The 21,909-nt window shown below is 36.7% G+C and overlaps 1 protein-coding gene across 7 annotated transcripts in view; it reads right to left on the reverse strand.

Moving 5' to 3' along the window:
* Pls1 (plastin 1) overlaps nucleotides 1-21,909 on the reverse strand; it is a 109,431-nt gene that overhangs the window by 21,890 nt on the left and 65,632 nt on the right. For all 7 annotated transcript variants that reach the window (XM_047564441.1, XM_047564440.1, XM_047564439.1 and 4 more), the window contains 7 exons: nucleotides 20,495-20,624; nucleotides 16,194-16,326; nucleotides 14,752-14,833; nucleotides 7,799-7,964; nucleotides 7,565-7,707; nucleotides 4,903-4,998; nucleotides 2,449-2,644 (listed from right to left, as the gene is read on the reverse strand). In XM_047564441.1, coding sequence (XP_047420397.1) covers nucleotides 2,449-2,644; nucleotides 4,903-4,998; nucleotides 7,565-7,707; nucleotides 7,799-7,964; nucleotides 14,752-14,833; nucleotides 16,194-16,326; nucleotides 20,495-20,624 — 946 coding nt within the window. The remainder of the gene's footprint in view (nucleotides 1-2,448; nucleotides 2,645-4,902; nucleotides 4,999-7,564; nucleotides 7,708-7,798; nucleotides 7,965-14,751; nucleotides 14,834-16,193; nucleotides 16,327-20,494; nucleotides 20,625-21,909) is intronic.

Consider the following 21,909-nt stretch of genomic DNA (forward strand, 5'->3'; position numbering starts at 1 on the left):
TCTTTCATTTGCAGGACAAATTGACATCTGTATTGATAACAAGTTTCAATAAAAGTAACAAATAAAATAAAAGTAAACTACTAAGATGAAAGAAAAGAAACTGATACAGATCCAACATTCACTAACTATGCTGTGATGTGTTAAGTGCTTTCTATCTCCCACCCTGACCACAACTCTTCTACTCCCGGTCACATTTAACTTGTTTTCTAACTCTTCAAAATAAATAGTATTAGTCCTGTTTTATATATGAGAAAACCAAGGCTCACAGAGGTTACTCAGATAATAAATGGTGGAAACATGATTTAAACAAAGTCTTTCTAACTCTGTGGCCTAGCTACTTTCTATCACCACAAATGAATTCTGAGATGGTCTCTCTATATGCAGCCCACTTGTTTGGATCAATTTGATATAAAGATTTAATATTTAATTATACTTTTAGTTCCTCACAGATAAAATTCTTTACCAATGAGGACATACTAATATATGAATTTGGGATGTGATAAGGTCAGGCTTCAAATTTCATAAGTATCTATTAAAAACAAATTTACAGAGGAAATATTCTAATGACAGTCAAAGTCAAATACATTTTGGCAGATGTATCAGGACATACATATGTTCTACATCAAGAGGATTGATAAATACTTCCATAGTATCTTAACAAATAGAGTCAATGCTAATGGAAATATGTAGCAATCCTGTGCACACTGAAAAATTTCAAAAGCATGCTGAACATGAGCAAAAGAATTCAAACATGACAAATAGAGCGAGCAAGTTGGAAAAGATATCTAGCAAGAATTCAGTGACTATAAAAAGCAGATCATTTTTAATATGCCACTCTAAACAATGCCTTCTACTGTAAGACACAGAGGGATTTTGAAATTTTCCAGACTGATAAAAACTTAGCAGTCTTCTTTTTCACTTAAGAATTAAGTTCTAATCTTTTACCCTAAATTTCTCCTTACAAAAAAAAAAAAAAAATGCAGTTTTTTTTTTTTTTTTTTTTAATTTCTCCTCTTGGTTACAGGTCTATATAGAAAATGTAGTCTTTGTCTTATTTAACTGACCCTCAAGAAGAGTGAATTAAATTCATTGTATTCCTCAAAAGATATATTTATCAAATTTGAAATTTCTTTCTTTCATCATGAAACTATGATTATGAGGTGACAAGGACATTAGAACTCTAGTTGTGGCAGTCAAAGGAAAAAGATGAAGAACTGAGTTTTTACTCAGTCTCACTGGGGAAGACAGCAAGGGTGGGTTTTGTGAGAGAATGAACCCTGCAACAGCAGATTCTCCCCACCAGGCAGAATCCCTGCCTTCTCCAGATAAGGGCAACTAAGGGAAACGCTGGCCCCTCTCCAACAACTACCAGCACTGCTCATACATGTGGCTGAGGTTGTGAGAAGGGAAGAAGAAAGGAAGAGGCTGGGAAAAAGGAGAAAGAACTAGATTTGAGAATATTTTGGTCACTATGATGATTCACATATTGTCAGCTTCACTGCCATTTAGTAAATGTAACATAGCTAAATAATGCAAAATAATCTATTATAGAACCTAAATGAAGCCTTTCAAAGATGACTTGTGATAAAAAAAAAAATAAGATTTGTCACAGGAAAGAAAGATAAAGACTTTGCATCAAATCATTAAGTCCAATTGTCAAAACTGGTTCCTACCATGTTTACAACTACAGTATCCCATCACTATAGAAGGCACGTGAGGTCAAGAGTGTACATGAGCAAAGCCTTGCTCTGCTATTGAATTAAGCTTCATTTGAGTTTCTTGCTTGTAGTCATTCATTTTTATAGGCATATTAAGAGAACACAGCATGAACAGTGCAAAAAATAAACAACCCAAATGGAAAGAATAAATGGCACTAATAAAAAGAACATTCAGAAAGAATATATTTTTAGAGTATAGAAAAGTACTAAATACAGTACCTACATTAGGAGGGGTCAAATCTGCATTTCATGAAGCAAAACAGGAAAGTATTATATATTATGAGACAGATAACAGTAGCCCACACACAAGACAAGTAATGAGTATTGTAATTTTTTTCATGTACACCAAAACTATTAGAAAGAGAATAATACTGGAGTCAAACTGGTTTTCAAAGGAGAAAACCAGCTACAAATCATTGGGTTTTTTTTCCAAGAGATAATTCACTATCTATATTGGTGGTACTTATAGGATCATTTATGAAAATATTTTAATTGTATGATAATTTTCACTAAATTCTTATGGAGAAATGGCAAGATAATTTACCCCAGCATTCTCTTTTAACCCAAACCAACAATCACTTTCTGTAATTTGAACTTTTTCATAGATGCACACGCCTACACACACTGAGCTGCATCTTCTACAATAAATAGCCTAGCTCTGACAATGAAGTTAAGACAACACCACAAGAAGAGAAATTCAATGTATCAATTAAAGGCAGAAAGAACATACCTTCCAATAAATTCATATCGATGTCATTATTATCAGGTTTGTGAAGGCATGGATATGTGTTAAAAAGATTAGCTACAAAGGCTAAATTAAGTTTGGGATTGCCTGAAACCACATCGGCAGGAGTAACAAACTGTCTGCAGCCTAGTTTATCTGCTTCTTGAAGCATGAATTCAGCACGCTTCAGGTCATTTTTCTCCTAAACAAGAAAACAAGAATAGTTAAGATCAAACTTTTGGTTGGCATAATTTTTATAGTTACATATATTTAAAAACACTCACTTTGCTGCAAATATATCAAATAATAACTCGAAATAAGGTTAATTAAGAATGTGTAGGAATTACAAATCAACTCCCCCTTGCCTTTTTTTTTTTTAATCAAAAAGGAAAAAGTCACTCGATTTTCTCACTGGGCCACTGAGTCATATTTAACACTCATTGCTGAAATATTCAACAAACCTCTCAAATATCACATCAATAAGCTCCTGTTGGTTAAAGTATAGACAACACGGTCACCTGGTAGAGTGCAGGCTTAGTTGCCTCACCCATTCTACATTGAGAGGTATTTCAATGAAAAACAACTTGGGATACATATTAACAGTATTAAAGTCAGAAGGAAGAGCACCTTGCAAAATCCTAGAAACAAACGAAAAAGCCAGATGCCCATGAACATGAGACTAGATGAAAGAACTAGATATTCATACAATGAGATACAACAAAGTGAGTGACTCAATATGAAGTTCAAAACAGCACTAGAAATGTAAGTAAAATACGATAAACTTTACATGAAGTGATATTAAGGAATGCATCTGATGAAAGGAAACTACATAAAAAGAGAAGCAAAAGAATAATGAACTCAGAATTAAAGATGGTGGTCACCACATTGAGGTGAGGCAGACAAAAGAACTGCTCAACTAAATGAAAATTAGCATCAAGGTCTTAGTTTTCTTGTTGGATTGAGGGTTTATGAGGCTTGTTACAATTTTAAACACTCACAACCATAAATGCAAAGAGGTTCATGCGTGGGCCCATCATGAGAGTCTATCATAACTAAGGATCATAATCTAATTCTGTGTACCAAAGTTTTAAAGTAGTAAAAATGTACATGATCTGAGAAAGGGATAGATTCAGTAACATTACCAAAGTAGATATCAATAGATCACAAAATATGGACCTTATCTGGATCTTAATTCAAATGACCATAAAAGAAAAATTTTGATATTTTCAAGTGAATTGGAGATGTCAACAATAACTAGGTGATGTTATAATTATTAATATTTTTAGGGATAAAGTGTTGTGGTCATACTAAAAGAATATCTTTATCTTCTAGAAATACATATTGAAATGCTTATCTAAGAAATGATATGATGTCTAGAATTTGCTTCGAAATAATATAGGAAAGGAGGGAAATTAAATAAGTCTACTGACCATGAGTTCATAAAAATGTTTAACTGGGAGATGAGCACATGGTCATTTAATATACTAAGTCTGTTTTCTTTTGAATATATTTTATATATTCCATAAGTTTTTCAAGTTTCTGACTTTTGACTCAAAGTAATTTACAAACTAAATTTCTGATATATGTCCTTATAATAATGTAAAATATAATTTATAGTAATGACTCTGGTTGCCTTTACAACCAAATAAAGGATAACTACATTTTAAATATTTAATAATTTTCATACAATCTATAGTATGACCAGATTTTAATGTTTAGATAGAACCACGCCATGTAATTTATGTTTAAAGAATGGACTTCCTAGGAAATGTCTGGTGGATCAGGATCTGTATCAGTCCTTCCTATATGATAAATACAAGGAATATCCATCTTTTATTCTGTGCATTTCTAAAATTAAGCTGTGGAACTGATTATCAGTTGCTTAGCAATCTAATAACCACTTCTTGCTCCCTTTCCTGACACACGTTGACAGTCACAAAAGCAACATGTTCAGCTGCACTGCACCAGGGAAACGTGGATATAAGGTTAATTTCTCAGATATTCAAGATTAGAATTTTGCAATTCCTGTTCCTCAGTAGGATAGGCCGATGGCTCAACATTGGAGACTGGAGCATAGGACAGGGGAAAAAAAACTTCCGAAGGGCAAAGGTCAAACTTTAATGAAGGGCAGAGGATGCCACCAAGGAATGGGGCCTGTAGCGATCACACTCTAAATTTGTACACACTCATCAAACTGATAGAGTTAGAAAGTGGACGGTACTCTTACCAGGAGTTGGAGGAGGGGAATGAGGAGTCTTTGTTGAATGGGTACAGAATTTTACTATGGAATGAAAAAATTCTAAAGAGATAGTGGTGATAGTTGCCCAACGGTGTGAATATAAGGAATTTCACTTGAACTGTATACTCGAGAATGGAAAAATGGGTAAATTTTTTTGTTACATATAATTTTACTACAGTACACCAGAAAAAAAAAAAAAGGGAAATTTGAACTATGCTCACATTAAATCCTGAAAGGTCAATGGCAATGGCAGATCCACCTTCTCGGTCACCTTTAGGGGCAATCTGATTAAGCAGATGAAAATATGCTCTTGAATCCTTCAGGGAAAGAAAAGAAATAGTATTTTTTTAAATGAATAGAATCATCAATAATTTAGAGAAAAAAAATGCTCAAACTAAGAAAATTGCTCCCATCCAAATTGTTACTGGGTTGGAATAACAAACAACCCTGTAATTACAATAACACAGAATTACTCGTAGGTTCCTAAATCATCATGCTAGTTTATAGTTCTCAGCTCCCAGCAATGTGGTTCTGGGTACCTGGAAGCCCCTCACCCCACCATTTATATTTGTTAACAACTCCAAGCTTCAGGATCAATTAAGGATTCAGGTCCAATATATTCTCCAGGAAGCCTTCCCTAATTTCTCTATAATGAATCAAGTGCCCTTCCCTATACTGCATAGCACCCCTGCCCATCTCTCTGTTAATTAATTTATTGATTGATAATTCACTTCTTTATTGCTAATATAATGTTGAGGACATAAATGTGTCTTGGGCATCAACAGTGGCCCATGTACCAGTTACAAAAGGTAGACCCACCCCCAATCTGACTCTTGGAAAATGGCATTGCAGGGTTTGTTCATGTTTGCCAGGAACATGTGGTCCTGGGAACCAGATGGCCCATCTCCAAGCATTAATTTCCTCCGATGTTTCCTATATCTGGTTCTCCTGTTGTTAAAGCAAACCTGCACTCTGGTTTCAGTCACATTAGTGCATCTTGCAAGTCCCCTTCTGGTGGTCACATCAGGGTATTGAGTTATTTGGAAAACACTTTCCAGTTCCTGCAAGTGCCACTTAGAGAACTTGTATTGGATTCGTGGACAGCTGTGCCAGGGCTGTGGAACCACGGCGACCATGTTTGCAGGCTGCCCAGGCTGTTGCTCCTGCCTGGGCTGCTGATTACTGCCACCGGCCTCGTGGTATAGAGACCTCCCTGGTTCACAGCACCCTCGTGGTTGAGGTAACCCTCCTGCATCACGTCTTCCATGAGGCCTTCAGCCCCTGCATGACCGTGGCCACCTAGAGCAGCTGCTGCTGCTGCTTCTGCAGCTGCCACTGGTACATCTTCCTCTGCTTCAGCTGCTATCTCCGTATTATACATCCCCAGACCATAATAGTTGGGGTCACAATACTGGTACCAGTATGCTGTGGCTGTGACACACCAGCCTTGCCCATCTCTTTAAATAAACTGTGGCCACACTGTGTTAAATCATCCTATGCAGACTCCAGAAACACTATCATAATTCCACATGCATGTAGCTCCTCCCATAAAAAGCAGAGGCTATTTCTCTTCCCCTTTAATTTGAACTGGCCTTATGACTCACTCTGACCGAAAGAATGCTGTGAAAGTGATATTCTGGGACTTCCAAACCCAAATCTTAAAAGCCTCAGCTTCTTCCCTCTAGAAGTTAATGTCTATGTAAAAAGTCCAGCTATCTGAGGCCATTATTCTATGCAGTGAAACCCAAGATAGCCACGTGGAGAGGTTTGGTGGAAGAGCACTGAGGCACTAGACCCGTGGCCAATTCCTTTTTACACCTTCCAGATGCACCCAAGTGACAGCTGAATATAACTAGAGATCCCAGGAAAAAACTGTGAAGGAGAAGAACCACCCAGCCAAGATGCATCAACCCATAAAATTATGAAAAATAATAAATCATTGTTTTAAGCCAGCAAACATTGTATAGTTTGCTACATAAATAAATGAAACATCCACCTACTAGACATTTGCCTCCCTGTGAAACTGTAAGCTTCTCCAGGGCTGATTTCTTTGCATCGCTCACACCTAGCATAATGCCCCTGTAGGAGGGGTTTGCAGTCTGAATGACCTGAGTTGAACTGAGTTTTAAGGGGATCCAGAATAAGAGGAACCCCCAAAATAAACCTGTGAGTGAACACAAAATAGTTCAAAGTAGAGAAAGCAATGTCACTTGAAAGAGAGATTGACATCTAGACCATTACAGCAAAAACATAAGGTGTTAATATACCTAAAGAGGGCATATAAATTAAATACAGCACTACTGTAATTTTTTTTTTCAGAATCCTCTGGAAAAAAATAAAATCACAGAAAAGAAAACAAGTCACAGGGACCCAGTTTGGCAATACCTATCCTGGCAGTGACCGTGGGTTGTTCAGTAGAACTGAATGTTAGTTTCCCTAATAAAGGCTCTCCTGAGAGAGAGGGAAGTGTTTTAAGCTTCTCTGGTCTGGAGGCATACCTAAGACTCCCTTTGTCCTCACACAATTTAGTTTCCTATTTGCTGGTTATTGACAAAATGTGAGTAAGAGTGTTGAACTGGTGAGACCCCCAGGCCTCTAGTTCAGCCAACATATGTAATTCTCAGGTCAAATTAATGGGCTGACATCCTCATTATAATTTAGCAGACATGGCACATAAAAAGGGAAAGAATGCTTTAATTTGTGGAGGCTAGCTCCTCCTTCCTCTCACCACCTGTTGTAATACTCATTAAAAATTAATAAATCAGTTAATTAAAAAAAAAGACTGGGTGAATATAATTGGGATTCTGTGAGTAAAAACTTTTTAAATATTTTACATTCTGCATCCTTGGCTCATGGCACTAATTTGAACGTGAAAATGAAAACCTTAATGTCCTGGCTGAAGTTGCTGATGGTACGCCACCCTGCATTGGTGAGGTGGTAGTTCACCCATCGCAGCAGTAACTCCTCAGGAGAAAGCTTCATCAGCTCCTCTAGTTCTTCACCTTCATTTAGCAATGCAATCAAAGCTGGAATGAAAACAACAACAACAAAGAAAAATGTAAATTCTTCCTAAAATGGTTTGTGTCAATGAAAAGTGAACATTGTTGAAGATCTTACCTTCATTCCTGGAAATCTCAATATCAGCAAAAAGACCAACTTTGATGATCTGCCAGAGAAGTCCCAAGACCAAGTGAGGTTTTCCTTCTTTGAGGTCCTGTGCACCAATATTGACCACTGTACAACCAATGGCTGAAGCAGAATTCAGGGCTAGGTTTAGATTTTCCTGAATCACCAAAAGAAAAATACAAGTGAGGAACGACTTTCTAAAATCCTGTCTACAAGTTATTTGCAAGAAATGGATTCTCACTCTAGTCAGAATGGCAATTATTAAGAATATAAGTAACAATAAATGTTGGAGAGGACAGGGCGACCTACATTGCTAATAGGACTACGAATGGGTGCAGCCACTATAGAAAGCAGGAGGGAGATTCCTTAGAAAACCTGGAATGGAACCACTATTTGACCCAGTTATCCCACTCCTCAGTTTATACCCAAAGGACTTATATATATGGCATTTCCTGGTAAATGGATGGAACTGGAGACTATAGTGCTAAGTGTAATAAGTCAGTCCCAAAAAACCAAAGGCCCAATGTTCTCTCTGATATGTGGATGATAACCCATAACAAGGAAGGATGGGAGGGGAAGAACAGAAGTTCACTGGCTTAGACAAAGAGGAATGAAGGGAATGGAGTGGAGTGGGGATGGGAAAGACAGCAGAATGAATCAGACCTAGCTTTCCTATGCTCATATATGAATACACAACCAGTGTAACTCCACATCATGTTCAACCATAAGAATGGGATCCTAATGACAGTAAGTTTTACTCCATATACGCATGTGTCAAAATATACTCTTCTGTCATGTATATCTAAAAATAAACAAAAAAGTGGTCGGTCCCACAAGACTGTATCTCTCCCAATCAAAACAAAAAGAGTGCAGAAATTTCAGATTTTTAAACATTAAGTAATATTTATACAACCAAATCACTGCTTTTAAAAATCTCATGGTTGTAACTATCATCTGTATATACCAATGATTTCAAATCTGAATCTTCGGACCATAGCTCCTCCAAGCTTCTACTCTAGGCTCTGCCCTGTATACATACTTATGTCTACCTGGATGTTCTATAAGGACCTCAAATCCATGCTTTGCTGAATTTCCTCTCATCCCTGTTAAAATCGGCTTTGCCCTCTTTATTTTCTGTCTTGGTTCACGGGGCTAATCTTCATTCATGCCTCCTTTCTTCCTAAATCAGAACCTAAGGAGAATCTTTGCCTTCTTGTGTCCCATGACCAATCACCAGTTTCTGTCAATTCCACATTCCAAATACCTCTGAAAACTGTCAGTGCCTTTCTTTAATAATTTCCCAACTTCCTAATGACCATTCTCTGACTTACTCTCTCCACGATGTTCTGCTTTCAATGATCCTAGTAAAATATAAAGCTGATAGTGTCCCCAGCTTTGAAATCCTTCAGATGTCCCCTGTCACTACCACTGTCTCCTCTTACTCACTTTGTTTTGGCTACACGGGTCCCCTAAACTTAATGTGCCCTCTGCCTGGAACATGCTTCACCCAAATATACACAGTTGCTTTAAAACTCTGCTCAAACGCACGTAATCTGTCAGGTCTCTGATGGTCCTAAACAAAACAGCATCTCACTGCCCCTGCTGGAACTTGTTACCCCGATTTTACTGTTTTCTGACATATTACATATTTACTTGTTTCTTGTTATATCCCCCCCAACTAAGAGTATGGGATCTATGCTGTTATAGAGGAGCACTGATCTGCTTTCTAGAACTGAGGCACATTTTATCTCCTCAGCAAACATTTACTGAATACATGAATGAATGGGGAAAAGTGAGGGAAGTCACGGAGGAAAAGGAGAGGTTTGATGTTTGAATCCTTAGTGGGGAAATCAGAAACTTCCAGGACTCCACTCTGGTCTCGCCTCCCTGTATTTCACATGGTCTATGCTTTGGCCAAGATAGAAAGTCCTTTGACCTGTGATATTCCTTTTTTCTCAAGTCACATGTTCATTCCCCAAATCAAGCACTCTCTTTTTCCCTGCAGTCTCTTCCACATGAAATTAGTCACTCCCTTCCCTATATGTTCATAGTCAAGTTGTGAATATGCATAAAGGACAATTGTTAGCATATTCATATTTCACTATTTAGACATATTTAATGGCCTATTGTCAGAAATTTCAGTACTCTTAATTTATTAGTATTGGGTTAATGATTTTTACTTTTATACAGTCTCCATTTGGAAGTACTTATTTAAAAAATGATGTGCAATTAGGTTTCATTTCCAGAATATTTTAAAAGAAACTCTGAAGATGGATGAAGATAACTAAACTGAGGCACAACAGGTCACAGTGGCAGAGCCAGGGTGTGATCCCCGTGGTCTCCAGGCCCTTCCTCTTAATCAGTGTGCTGTACTGGCCCTCATCTCACCTGGTGGCAGCAAGAGCAACTACGCAGAGTCTTCAAAGCACTGTAAATATTCCAGTGGCTTTCTCATGACGGACACTAAAGCAATTCACCTCACTAGGCTCTGAGTAAATGGCTGTATCTCTTGGGAGTCAGTGAGGAGTGATTAAAGTAAGCATTTGCAATTATTTTGATGGTAGTATTGAGCAATGTTCCTTTAAATATAGTTCTTCAGAAAGCGGCAGAACCATAGAATCCCTCAACAACTTCATAATTTCATATGTAAATAAATGTGATAAATATGAAAATGCTAAGTTAAAATATTTTGTGAAAGTCTTAGGAGATTTTTAATAGCTTCAGATGCTTTTAAGTTACTTTAGATCAAATCAATACAACTTTCAAGAGACAGCTTCTGCAAATTTAGGCTTGACCTCTAATAACTTTTCTCTTTTCTCCCCGGAGTACAAAGGATGTTTGCTTCACTTGTGATTTCCCAGAATCCATCAACAGGGGGAAGAACTAGACTGAAAATGATTCCAATAATAGTCTTGATCTTAGAATAACCCAATTCATATGCATTGACAGTATGAAACTGGGTTCAAAAGAAGTATGCAGTTTCACCAAACTGTAATAACCAGTAAGAACCCAAACTTTTGACCACTATTCTCAGTTTGGACACTGACAACCAAAACTACATTATTGTCTACATTAATATGGCTTTGTGTGCTATTTCCCTTGACTTCACTGACATGACTTTATTATTCCTCTGTCTTCATGAGCATGATTTTATTCTTCCAGGAATTTTGCATTGAACTAATGCAAAAGATTTGATGGCTCATTGCAGGCTTTGCCTAAAAGACCCTTAGCCTTCCAATGGAAAACATCAGTGAACAATATATACCCTGATATTCTTCCTCACCTTGAAAACCTCCTCTTGTTACTTTTACCTACCCATCTTGGATAGTTGTATTGAGATGTGGGTAGTTGTATGGACATGCTGTAACAACCCAAATCCAGTACCTCTCATCACTTCTTTGTTTCATTTGTTTTGAATTTCCACAATCCAACAGTGCCGGGGACTCGAACCTGGGTCTTGAGCTTGAGAGGCAAGCACTCTACCTGATGGGCTATATCACCAGCACTCTCATCACTTCTTTAACATAGAAAGACTCACCTTAAACCACAATTCCAATCCCCAAGTTCTGCCCTCACCTTCCTGGCTCCAAGACATAGCTAAAGCTTTGCAGGTAGTCTTTTTGTCTTTCTATAGTATGCAATAAACTCAGTTTGTCTTTATTAACAGGCTGTGTTGGGGATATAAGAAGGAACCATTTTTTATTTTTTTTTAACTTTGGCTCTGCATACAAGTACATAAAGTGTCTTGCAAGTAACTGGTTTAAATAAACATTGGAAGAAGTTGCAATGTGCATCTTTCAAGTAAATAGTAGTGTCTATCTGGTAAATACAAATTTATTGCCCTACCCATCAGTAAGGAATAGGACAGCTACTACTGTCTAAAGCTACTTCCAAACATCTAAAAATCAAGAACGGGAGAACTCCATGAAGAGGCTGCTCTCCAAGCCTTACCATGGACAACTGCTCTGAGTACCCAACCTTCCTTCCGAGCACTTGTGTTGGTGGGAAAGATAAGGACCGTGGGAAGCCACAACAAATGGAACACAAGGGGCTGGGGAGATAGCTCAGTCGGTAGAGTGCTTGCCTTGTAAGCATAAGGCCCTGGGTTTGATCCCCAGCACCCCAAAAAAAAAAAAAAAAAAAAAAAACAAATGGAACACAAGAGAGGTGCTCCTCCCTGTGTTTCAGTGTCTTAACCTGTAATACAGGGACACTAACAAAGGAAACAAGGAAACATGGCAGTTTATCTGGATTACCCATCCATTTTCTCCCACCTTTTCTGTGCATTAGTAAACTAAGATAGTGCCCACTTTACCAGGTAGAAAAATTCACACTGTTGTTTTAGATGACTTCTAATATCCCTTCTATCTTGATTAATTAACTATCCAACTCTTTACTAACTGTCTCAAAAATGTACCATCAGTTTCTTTTTTTAAAATTTCATACCATTTTGCAAATTTATTTTTCCATAAAGGTTCAGTTTCAAATGCATATGTTTTTATTAATGATTTTTAGAGGGCTGTGCTATATATTTGTTGGGTAAGAAAGAAGGCATGATTTGTTATTCAGACTTCATCCTTATTATAGACCATATCACTTTTACTCCATTAGGAATATCCAAATGAGAATTAGAATATTTTTCCTACTTAAGCTCTAATGCATGCAAGATAAAACTAAGGTTATATGTGTGTGTGCATTTGTATACAGTGTACAAACATATGAAGTATGTAAAAGTACAAAAATATATACTTGATATGTTTGTGAGTATATTCATTGCATTGGACTCTTTTTTTTTTTCCCTTCATTTGGTAATGAGCAGATTCAATTTCCTATAGCTAGTCTTCTGTTGGTTTCCTGACCTTTGGATCCTGAAATCACTATCATCTGTTTTGGAGAGTCTTGTCCACATAATTAATTGTTCCCAATAATGACAGACAAGCACAAGAATGCAGCTCAGTAGTACACTGGTAGAGAAAAAGGGTGAGAGTCTCCCCAAGAATACGAGTCCTCTTCTTTATCTGATCTGCCCTTTCCCCTGTTTCACAACTCCTGTACATCATTTCACCCATTATCTTCTTCTTTCGTACATCATATCATCACATGAATCTACCACCAGAAGGTGAAAAACATTATTACCACGATCTTACAATCTTTAACAAATGAGTTAGGCTTCCTTGGGATAAAATTTTCTATCAGATATATTATTCCCCAAGTTCTGAAATCCTGAACAAACAAGAAAGTTAATATCCATGGTAACACTTTCCCCTTCTCAAAATTCTCAGGCTTTTTTCATTCTATATTAGTACCCTCTTTCAAGCATCCTAAAAGCTTAGGCTACCAAAAGAATTCTATCTCTAAAAATAAAGGCACAATACTTAACCCCTCAGATCCATTCTGTAGCTACTGCAAAATATTTACAGAATATTTTTTCTTTGTTTTCTTCAACGCACTGCATACATGTACTAAAATGAAAACCACATTGAGTTTATAAAACAGGAAGAAATGTATTTCAGATTCAGTGCCATAAAAAAGTTATGTGACACATGTATTCTAAAAATAAGATGGATATGAATATTTTCAATAATCGCAGTTAGTAGTTGAAGAGACGATTCTAGTACAAGATGTGAAAGAAAATAATCTCACAACTGCAATTAGAAATGGGTTTCTTTAAAAATGGTAGCTTTTAATGGCCTACTGGCAAGTGGGGAAACAAGAAAGCCATGTAGTCAATACCTAGTTTTATACTTTTCAAGGATGACAGGAAGGGGGATCCCCTTGAATAGTCCAAGACTAACTATGTACCACTGACCTAAGGGCCTAGCTTCCAAAAGAAGGAGCCTAACAATTTTAGCAAAATCAAGTATTGTACTTGCCAAAGGAAGAAAGAGATTAGCAGTAAGTGGCTCAATTTTAATAATTACTGCTGTGACCACACATTAAATAGTTGCTATTGCTATCACCCCAAGAGAGTGGCAGTACAGCAATGATGATTAAGAGGAAGAGCTCGGGAGACCCCTGGGATCAAACCTTGGCTCTGCCAAGGTTTATCTATCTATTACGAGGTTTATATCTATTATAAGGTTGCAGGAAGGACTCAATGGGATAGTTCACACAGTGTGTTTAGAATAACCTAGTAAGTACTCAGTAAATTTTAATATCTACCCATTTGTGCTGACATTTTGAGGGAAAAATGGTAACTATAAATTCATGGACTTCAACAAGATCTGTATGGAAAAGCTGAGTACAGAACAATCCAGCACAAAAAGAATAAAAATTTTGAGATATGCCAAAACCTTGTAGTGTTCTTTTGACAACTAGCCAACCAACAACTCTGGCATCAGGGCTTGGGATGTACCTCATCCCACATGGGATAGTTCACACAGTGTGTTTAGAATAACCTAGTAAGTACTCAGTAAATTTTAATATCTACCCATTTGTGCTTACATTTTGAGGGAAATGCCTAGCATGCACAAGGCCATGGGTCCAAGCTCCAGCACCACAAAAAAAAAAAAAAAAAAAAAACTAGCCCAGCATCAAATAATCATTAACAACTTCATTATTACAATAATATAAGTGTGATACTGTTAACTTAAAGACAGTTAACTAAAGTACTTAGAATCTTTTTGTTTTAGTTCTAGACGGACACAATAACTTTGTTTTTTACTTATTTGTTTTTATGTGGTGCTGAGGATCGAACCCAGTGCCTCACACGTACTAGGCAAGCACTCTACCACTGACCTACACCCCAGTCCTGAAGTACTTAGAATCCTCATTCTAATTATTACCAAATCCAGGTGAGTTTTTATTTAATAAAAACCAAGTTTTAATAAGAAGACAAAATGATGTTAAATCAAAAGTTTTACCAGGGCCCAATTATCCATGAATAATTATCCATATAGTTTATAGAATAACAACATATTACTTAGCAAAGGACAAATACTTACAGAAACAGTAAAAGGAGTGAGCTTTTTCTTATTAATGGCTCTTTCATCAATTGTATCTGGTTCAGATAAGTTGATCATTTTGCTAAAGAAAAGGGAATAATTTAGTTTAAAATTCCCATATTTTTAATTTTGCAGCCAAAATAGTAAAATTTTGAAAGTAACAGTTAATTTCTTTAAACTGTTCAATTGTACATATCAGTTTTTAAAATCTAAGATATATTTTCTGTCTTAAAACAAATATATCATTGCACTAATCTTTGCATTTACTTCTTTTTTAACCATCTTACATTTTCTTTATGTGTCTTTTCTTTTTATTTCATTTAATGATCAATATTTAGTGTAAACAAATTCTCAGTAAGCCAAGTACTACATGAAATAGTATCAAGATTATTAAAATTATGCACTGTTATGGCAGAAAGATAAGGAGCTAGGGACTTTGTCTTTCTAGGACTTCAACAATTCAGACATCTTAAAAAGAAATAAAATGAATATTTTCTTTTTCTTTTAGAATATATTTAACTCTTTTAAAACAAACATAGGAAAAGACCCATTTAATTGATGGAAGGAAATTCTCTGAAGGCCAGAGGAAGAGATCAGAATCGTAGATGGAGGCCAAGGTATGTATTTTACATAATGTCCAAATATTAATAACATACACTTGTGGGTAGGAGTTGGGTTTTTTAAAGTAATACACAGAAAAAAAAAAAAAAAAACTAAAGAAAATGTGCCAAGATGTTAATAATAGTTAATGATGGGTGGCATGAATATCTGCAATGGCTTTTTGCTTCTTTGGAAGTTCTCAATATTTTTATAAAAAAAAAAAAAAAAAAAAAACACCTGCTTTGTATAAAGAAGTGTGACTGGAATATAGTACACACAACAAAGACAAACCCTTAGAAGGTCTACAGTGTAGTGGGTAGAACAGACTGTAAAGATCCAAGGCTGATTTAAAACATTTTCATTGAGGGTCAACTAAAGTGTACCTTCCTTTGACATTTGCTCACCTTCCCGTGCTCAGTTAATAGTCAACACTCCCTTTTTGACAAGTGGGAAAAAAACATGTAAACATTTTTAAATGCATCTAAATATTAACTCAAAATATTCCTGGCATTACTATGATAATAGACATAAAAGGCACCAGGAAAATAAGGGACTGCATTAGAAGGAAGATGTCAGAAAACATAGAGTACTTAATTTTCTATGCAGTATAAATCCTACAAGACCTGCAAGTACCTAATTCCAAAAAACCACAGGTTTGCTGAGTTGTAGCTGACACAGAATGCTTATCAATGGGGGCAGTTAAGAACAATCTCCTGGGCTGGGGAGATAACTCAGTCGGTAGAGTGCTTGCCTTGCAAGCACAAGGCCCTGGGTTCAATCCCCAGCACTGAAAAAAAAAAAAAAAAAAAGAACAATCTCCTGCAACTAAATGTCCAACTCACCAAAGAAGGATGCCATCTGCAAGAGACGTGAAAAGGCTGTCGTCATTGGGATTCATGGGTATGAGATGCTTACAGTCAGGATCATTCTCCAGGGCCTTGTTTATCCAGTTAACAAAAGCCACTTTTTCTTCCTCTGAAAATAGAAAATTTTGGTAGGCAAACCACATTTCACAAAGCTTATCAAACATTATAAACATAATTTTTAATTTATGCTCAAAGATAATAAATGACTATTAATAAAATCCTACTAAAACACTAATGGCTGGAGAAAGGGAAATTCATTCTACTTTTGTATCCAAAATATTAGGAGAGAAGGAAGGTATATATCTTAAAAGAGCACAATAAATTGGGGCTGAGGTTGTGGCTCAGTGATAGAGCGCTCGCCTAGCATATATGAGGCACTGGGTTTGATCCTCAGCACCACATAAAAATAAATAACAGTACTGTGTTCAACTACAACTAAAAAATATTTTTAAAAAAGAGCACAATAATTGATTTGATTCTAAAATCTTTCCAAATATGTATTGCTTCTGAAACCTAATCAATCAGCAGAACATTAGCCGTCAAATGCAGAAATAGACATAGATTCTTAAATAAGGGGAGAAAACCCACAAAGATCCATGGCAATAAATTCCACCCCCTAAAAAGATTTTTGGCTTACAAAATAAATACTGAATTTCAATCAAGATTTGTTCAGTGCTGGAGATGTAGCTTGGTGGTAGAGCTCTTGTTTAGCCTGAGGGAGACCCTGGGTTGGATCCCCAGCACCACCAAAAGGAGAGATGAGGAGAAGAGAGGAGAGGAGAGGAAGTTATTCAAATGAATCCAACAGCTCCATTTCTGTGAAATCTTTGCTGTAAGAAAATTGTCACGAGTCTAGATCCCAGCAGTATTCTTAGCCATCCTCATCACTGACTTCTCAATACGTGGCTTCCAGTATGGGTACATTTATCTTCAGAAAATGCTACTGTGTTATTTAATAGGGGAAATAGGAAGGAGCTTGAAGTAAAAATGTTCTTCAGCTTTATTATTATTCTGTAAATATAAAAATTATTTAACAATATAAATCCTCAAAGTGATTAATCTCTCTTTCCATCAAAGGTGGCACAGAGTGAGCTTGAGTGTCCCCTTATTACCATAGTACCTAAAACTAGGTAATTTTCCTAAGGGCATATCTGGTAGGTACCCCCCAAAGTTAATCCACCACAAGGCAGTTGATAAAAATATAAGCAATCATCAATATTTCTCCTTTGTACACATATTAATGTGCCTTTTTATCTACTTGCCCCACCATGGGTATCTCTTTAGAGAAACTCAAGTGTCTAGGAATTTAAAGATCCCTAAGATACTATGCCTGCCATCAAGGAATTTTGGTGTAATGATGAAACAAATATGCAAAGAAATGCAACATGAGGGGAATATATACACTGCATATGCACACAATGTTTTAAAAATCTGAAGGAAATAATCACTTGTGGTGATCAATAAAGCTTTACAGAGCTGTGCAAGGGTACTTGCCTGGAGTCTCAACTACCCAGCAAGCTGAGGTAGGAGGATTGCCAAGAACAGCCTGGGCAATGCAGATCCCATCTCAAAACAAACAACAACCACAACACTTTACAGAGAGGGTAGTATTTGAAAGGAAGGCTTTCGATAGGTGGAAATCAGCAGAGAAAGGGAGAATGTTCCAGGTAGAGGAACAAGAAATGGGAAGCCACAGCACAGTCACTGCAATGGCTGTTATTTTATTTGTGCTGTACCGAGGGGACGGTTTATCACTGAGCAACACCCTCGGATCTTGTTTATTGTTTACTTTGAGACAGGGTCTTGCTAAGTTGCCAAGGCTGGCCTCAAACTTGTTATCCTGACTCAGCCACCTAAAGTGCTAGAAAATAACAGGTCCGTGCCACTGTGCCCCTCTAGGATGGCAGTAATTTTTAAGAATGGACAATAACAAGTGTCGATACAGATGTGGAAAACTAGAAACCTCATATGGGGCTGGAGGGAATGTAACACAGTACAGCCACTTTGAAAAACAGTTTTCCAGTTCTTTAAAAATATTAAACAGATATCAAAAGATCCACAATTCCACTCCTGGGCAAATAGATAAGAGAACTGAAAGTACATATCCACACACAAAAAACACATGAGTGTTACATGAGTGTTCATACAGCATTATTCTTAATAGTCAAAAAATGGAATGACCCAAACGTCCACGAACTCATGAAAGGTTGAGCAAAATGTGATATTAACCTCAGAATGGAATATCAGTAAAAGAAAGAAGTACCATATGTGCTGTAACACAGATGAACCTCGAAAAATGCCAGTGAAGAAAAGCCTGTCAATCAAAAGGCCACTGCAATGATTCTATTTGTATGAAACTTCCAGAACAGACAAATCTATAGGAACACCAAGTGGAGTGATGGTTCAGAGTATTTTGAGAGGTAGGAAATGGGAAACAAGTGCTGTAGGAAATGGGAAACAAGTGCTAAGGATCATGGGCTTTCTCTCTGTGTGATGAAAATGTTCTGAAATTAAATATGGTGTCAATTGTACAACTCTGAATATACTAAAAACTACTGAACTGTAGAACTGTATACTTTAAAAGGGTGAATTTCTCAATATCACCATTATATCTCAATAAAGCGGTTTTTTAAAAAGCCATTATATGTTCTGTATCTTTAACTAGGTAATAGGTGGATCTATTCATAGGTTAAAAGTCATCAAGTCAGGCTGGGGTTGTGGCTCAGTGGTAGAGCACTTGCCTTGCACACATGAGGCACTGGGTTCGATCCTCAGCACCATATACAAATAAATAAATTAAATAAAGGTGATTGTGTCCATGTACAAAAAAAAGTTTAAGTCATCAAGTCATATTTAAGAAAAGTATACTTTATGTACTTTACTATTTATATGTCAATAAACGAGTAAAAAGAGTCTGTGGTGACAGATATCAGAAGTGTTTACCTCTGGAGAGAAATAGTTGCTAGTAGGGCATGAGGAAGCCACACAGGATGATGGAAATATTCCATACAGTGATCTGGCAGGACGTGACATGGATGCATGCACATGTAAAACGTTATTGAGCTATGTACTTATAATTACAGCACTTGGCTGAATGCGTATTTTACCTCAGTATTTTTTGTTTTCTATCTTTTAAAAATATAGCCATTTCAGTAGAATGGACAGGCAAAAGTTGAAGTAAAAGGTAAAAACCTTTCAAAAAATGGAGGTAGCTGGGTGTAGTGGTGCACTATAATCCCACTACTCAGGAGGCTAAGGCAGGAGGATCACAAGTTCAAGGCCAGCCTGGGCAATTTAATAAAACCCTATCTCGAAATAAAATACAAAGGATGGTGGGTGCAGCTAAGTAGTAGTAGGCATGTGCTAGGCCCTGGGTTCAATCCCCAGTACCACATAACAAAAAAACAACAACAAAAGTGGCGATATCAGTTACAGACTAATTCCTTTACCCCTCATTCCCCAGTGGGAACTGGCTAGGAAAAAAATACAATGGATAGGTGAAATCTGAAAGAGAAAAATCCAATTAGGAAGGAAGAGGATCAAGAGGGCAATTAACAAATTCCTTTCTTCAAAGGAAAAAAGTTACAGGGAATTTTGTCAAAAATGTTAAAAAGCATAGTTATAATTATGTTCATATGAATAAAAAGGAATTTGGCCAAGGGTTCTTAGACATCTTGACTCAGAAGTAAGTTTAACATGAGCCAAGACTCCTCACCTTAAGAGTAGGTGACTCTGGATTTCCCACTGGGCAACAATCCAGTGGTTCTATCAGATCAAGCAAATCAGGTGCTGTGCTCTCTAGTCACTTGGTTGCTTGATTTGGAAAAAAAAAAAAAATCAAACATCTCACCTCGTGGAAAATGGAAAGGGAAAAAATCCTTAAAATAAGCCTCTCCACCATTCCTCAACCAGTTCTAAAAGTAAAGCCACCTTACCAATCAGGATGAAAAATCTATTCAAAAGTCGTGATCAAACATAGCCAGTGCTAAAACATGAACAACTTTCATTCTGTCGATTTTAATCTCTTTGATATACACTGAACCTGACAACATGGTTGGAATTCACTGATATCAGTGATTCTAGGGTTTTTCATTTTGACATCTCTAAAACTGCGATATATTTTAAATTTGATATCACAGCATGATTTAGTTTGGAGGAAGTTTTTACCCCTCATTGATAGATAAAGTAAGAGTATGAATTACAACAAACAGCATCATAGTTTTGTTGAAGTATGACTGAATCAATCACTAAATGATTGAATTTGGAGCAATCGTTACCTGAGTAAGAATGCTGTGTGCCCTCGCTGGAAATGGATGAAGTTCCCCCAATAGCAGTAATCCCTTCCCTCTTGTTAATTATTTTTCGGAATGTTTTGCTGATATCTTTGCTTTTTAACTCTTGCATTAGCTAGAATGGAATACAAGCAAAATTGAGAATCAGATAATCATAAAAATCTGGTGAAATAAAAAATGTTTATTGAGACTTCTTTATTTGAAATGACACCAAAATAAATATGAATCAAGTGTTTTCATACTGAATGCTTGTGTACCAAGAAAACTTTCAGGTCATTTTATCAATAACACAAAATGAACAAATGTCTGACCCTGCCCCCCCGAGTCACTGGAACTAGTCAAAACTAAGCTTAAATTGAACACACTGAAGTTATTCTTCTGGATTTGCCATCTTTTATACTGAAAACCTAAGAAATAAGTAACTAAGTAATAAATATTTTTTAAAAATATTTTTAGTTGCAGATGGACATAATATCTTATTTATTTATTTTTATGTAGTGTTGAGGATCAAACCCAGTGCTTCATCTGTATGAGGCAAGTGTTCCACCACTGAGCTACAACCCCAGCCCATATGATAAAATATTTTTACATTTCTTGATGAAGGCATTTTCCTGCATAAGTATCCCAAATGAATACATGTTAAAGTAAATAAGTCAGCTATTCAGGAAATAACAGGCTTACAAAACTCCCTCTCCCTGTCTCTCTTACTGAACAATCCAAAGATTGGCAAGGCCGACAATCATTTCATGCAGCAGCCAGTGATTTACTGTTGTTAATGCAAATTTAATCATGTCACCTCATACTCTGTTCCTCCCACTTAGCTTCCTGTTGTTGTGAGGATAAAAACAAAAATCCTATAAGAAGTTTTGCTTCCTTAAATAGATCCTGAAGCTCATAGTCACTAACATGCCGACTGTTACCAATATCTGTAAAGATGTACTAAGAGCTGTCATGATGTGATCTTTCTGAGTTCTCCGGCTACACTCCTCATCCACAGCATCTCAGCTCTAGCACACTATCCCTTTTTTCAATTACTTGAGAGTAGCCACAGGGCCTCTGCACATGCTGGCACCTCTACCTTCCAACATCCTTGTTCTATTTAACATCTTTCTTCAGACCTCAGTTCAGTCTTCACAGAGATACCTTTCCTGAGACCTGAGTTCTCCAGCCTCCCCTCAAAGTTCAATTCCTTCTGCTATAAACTCTCATGGAACGTGTACCACTCTGTCACAGCAATTATCATAATTGATATCATTTATCTAGTTGTGTGATTCTGCATACCCCACCACACGTAAACTCCACAAAAGCAAGACCATGTCTCTTTTTGCTCATCACATTATTCACAGTGCGTACAGCTCAAATAAAGACTGTAAAAACAGATCATTTATATTTCATAGGTT

The sequence above is a fragment of the Sciurus carolinensis genome, chromosome 9 (assembly GCF_902686445.1).
Source record: "Sciurus carolinensis chromosome 9, mSciCar1.2, whole genome shotgun sequence".
In the NCBI taxonomy this organism is placed as follows: domain Eukaryota; kingdom Metazoa; phylum Chordata; class Mammalia; order Rodentia; family Sciuridae; genus Sciurus; species Sciurus carolinensis.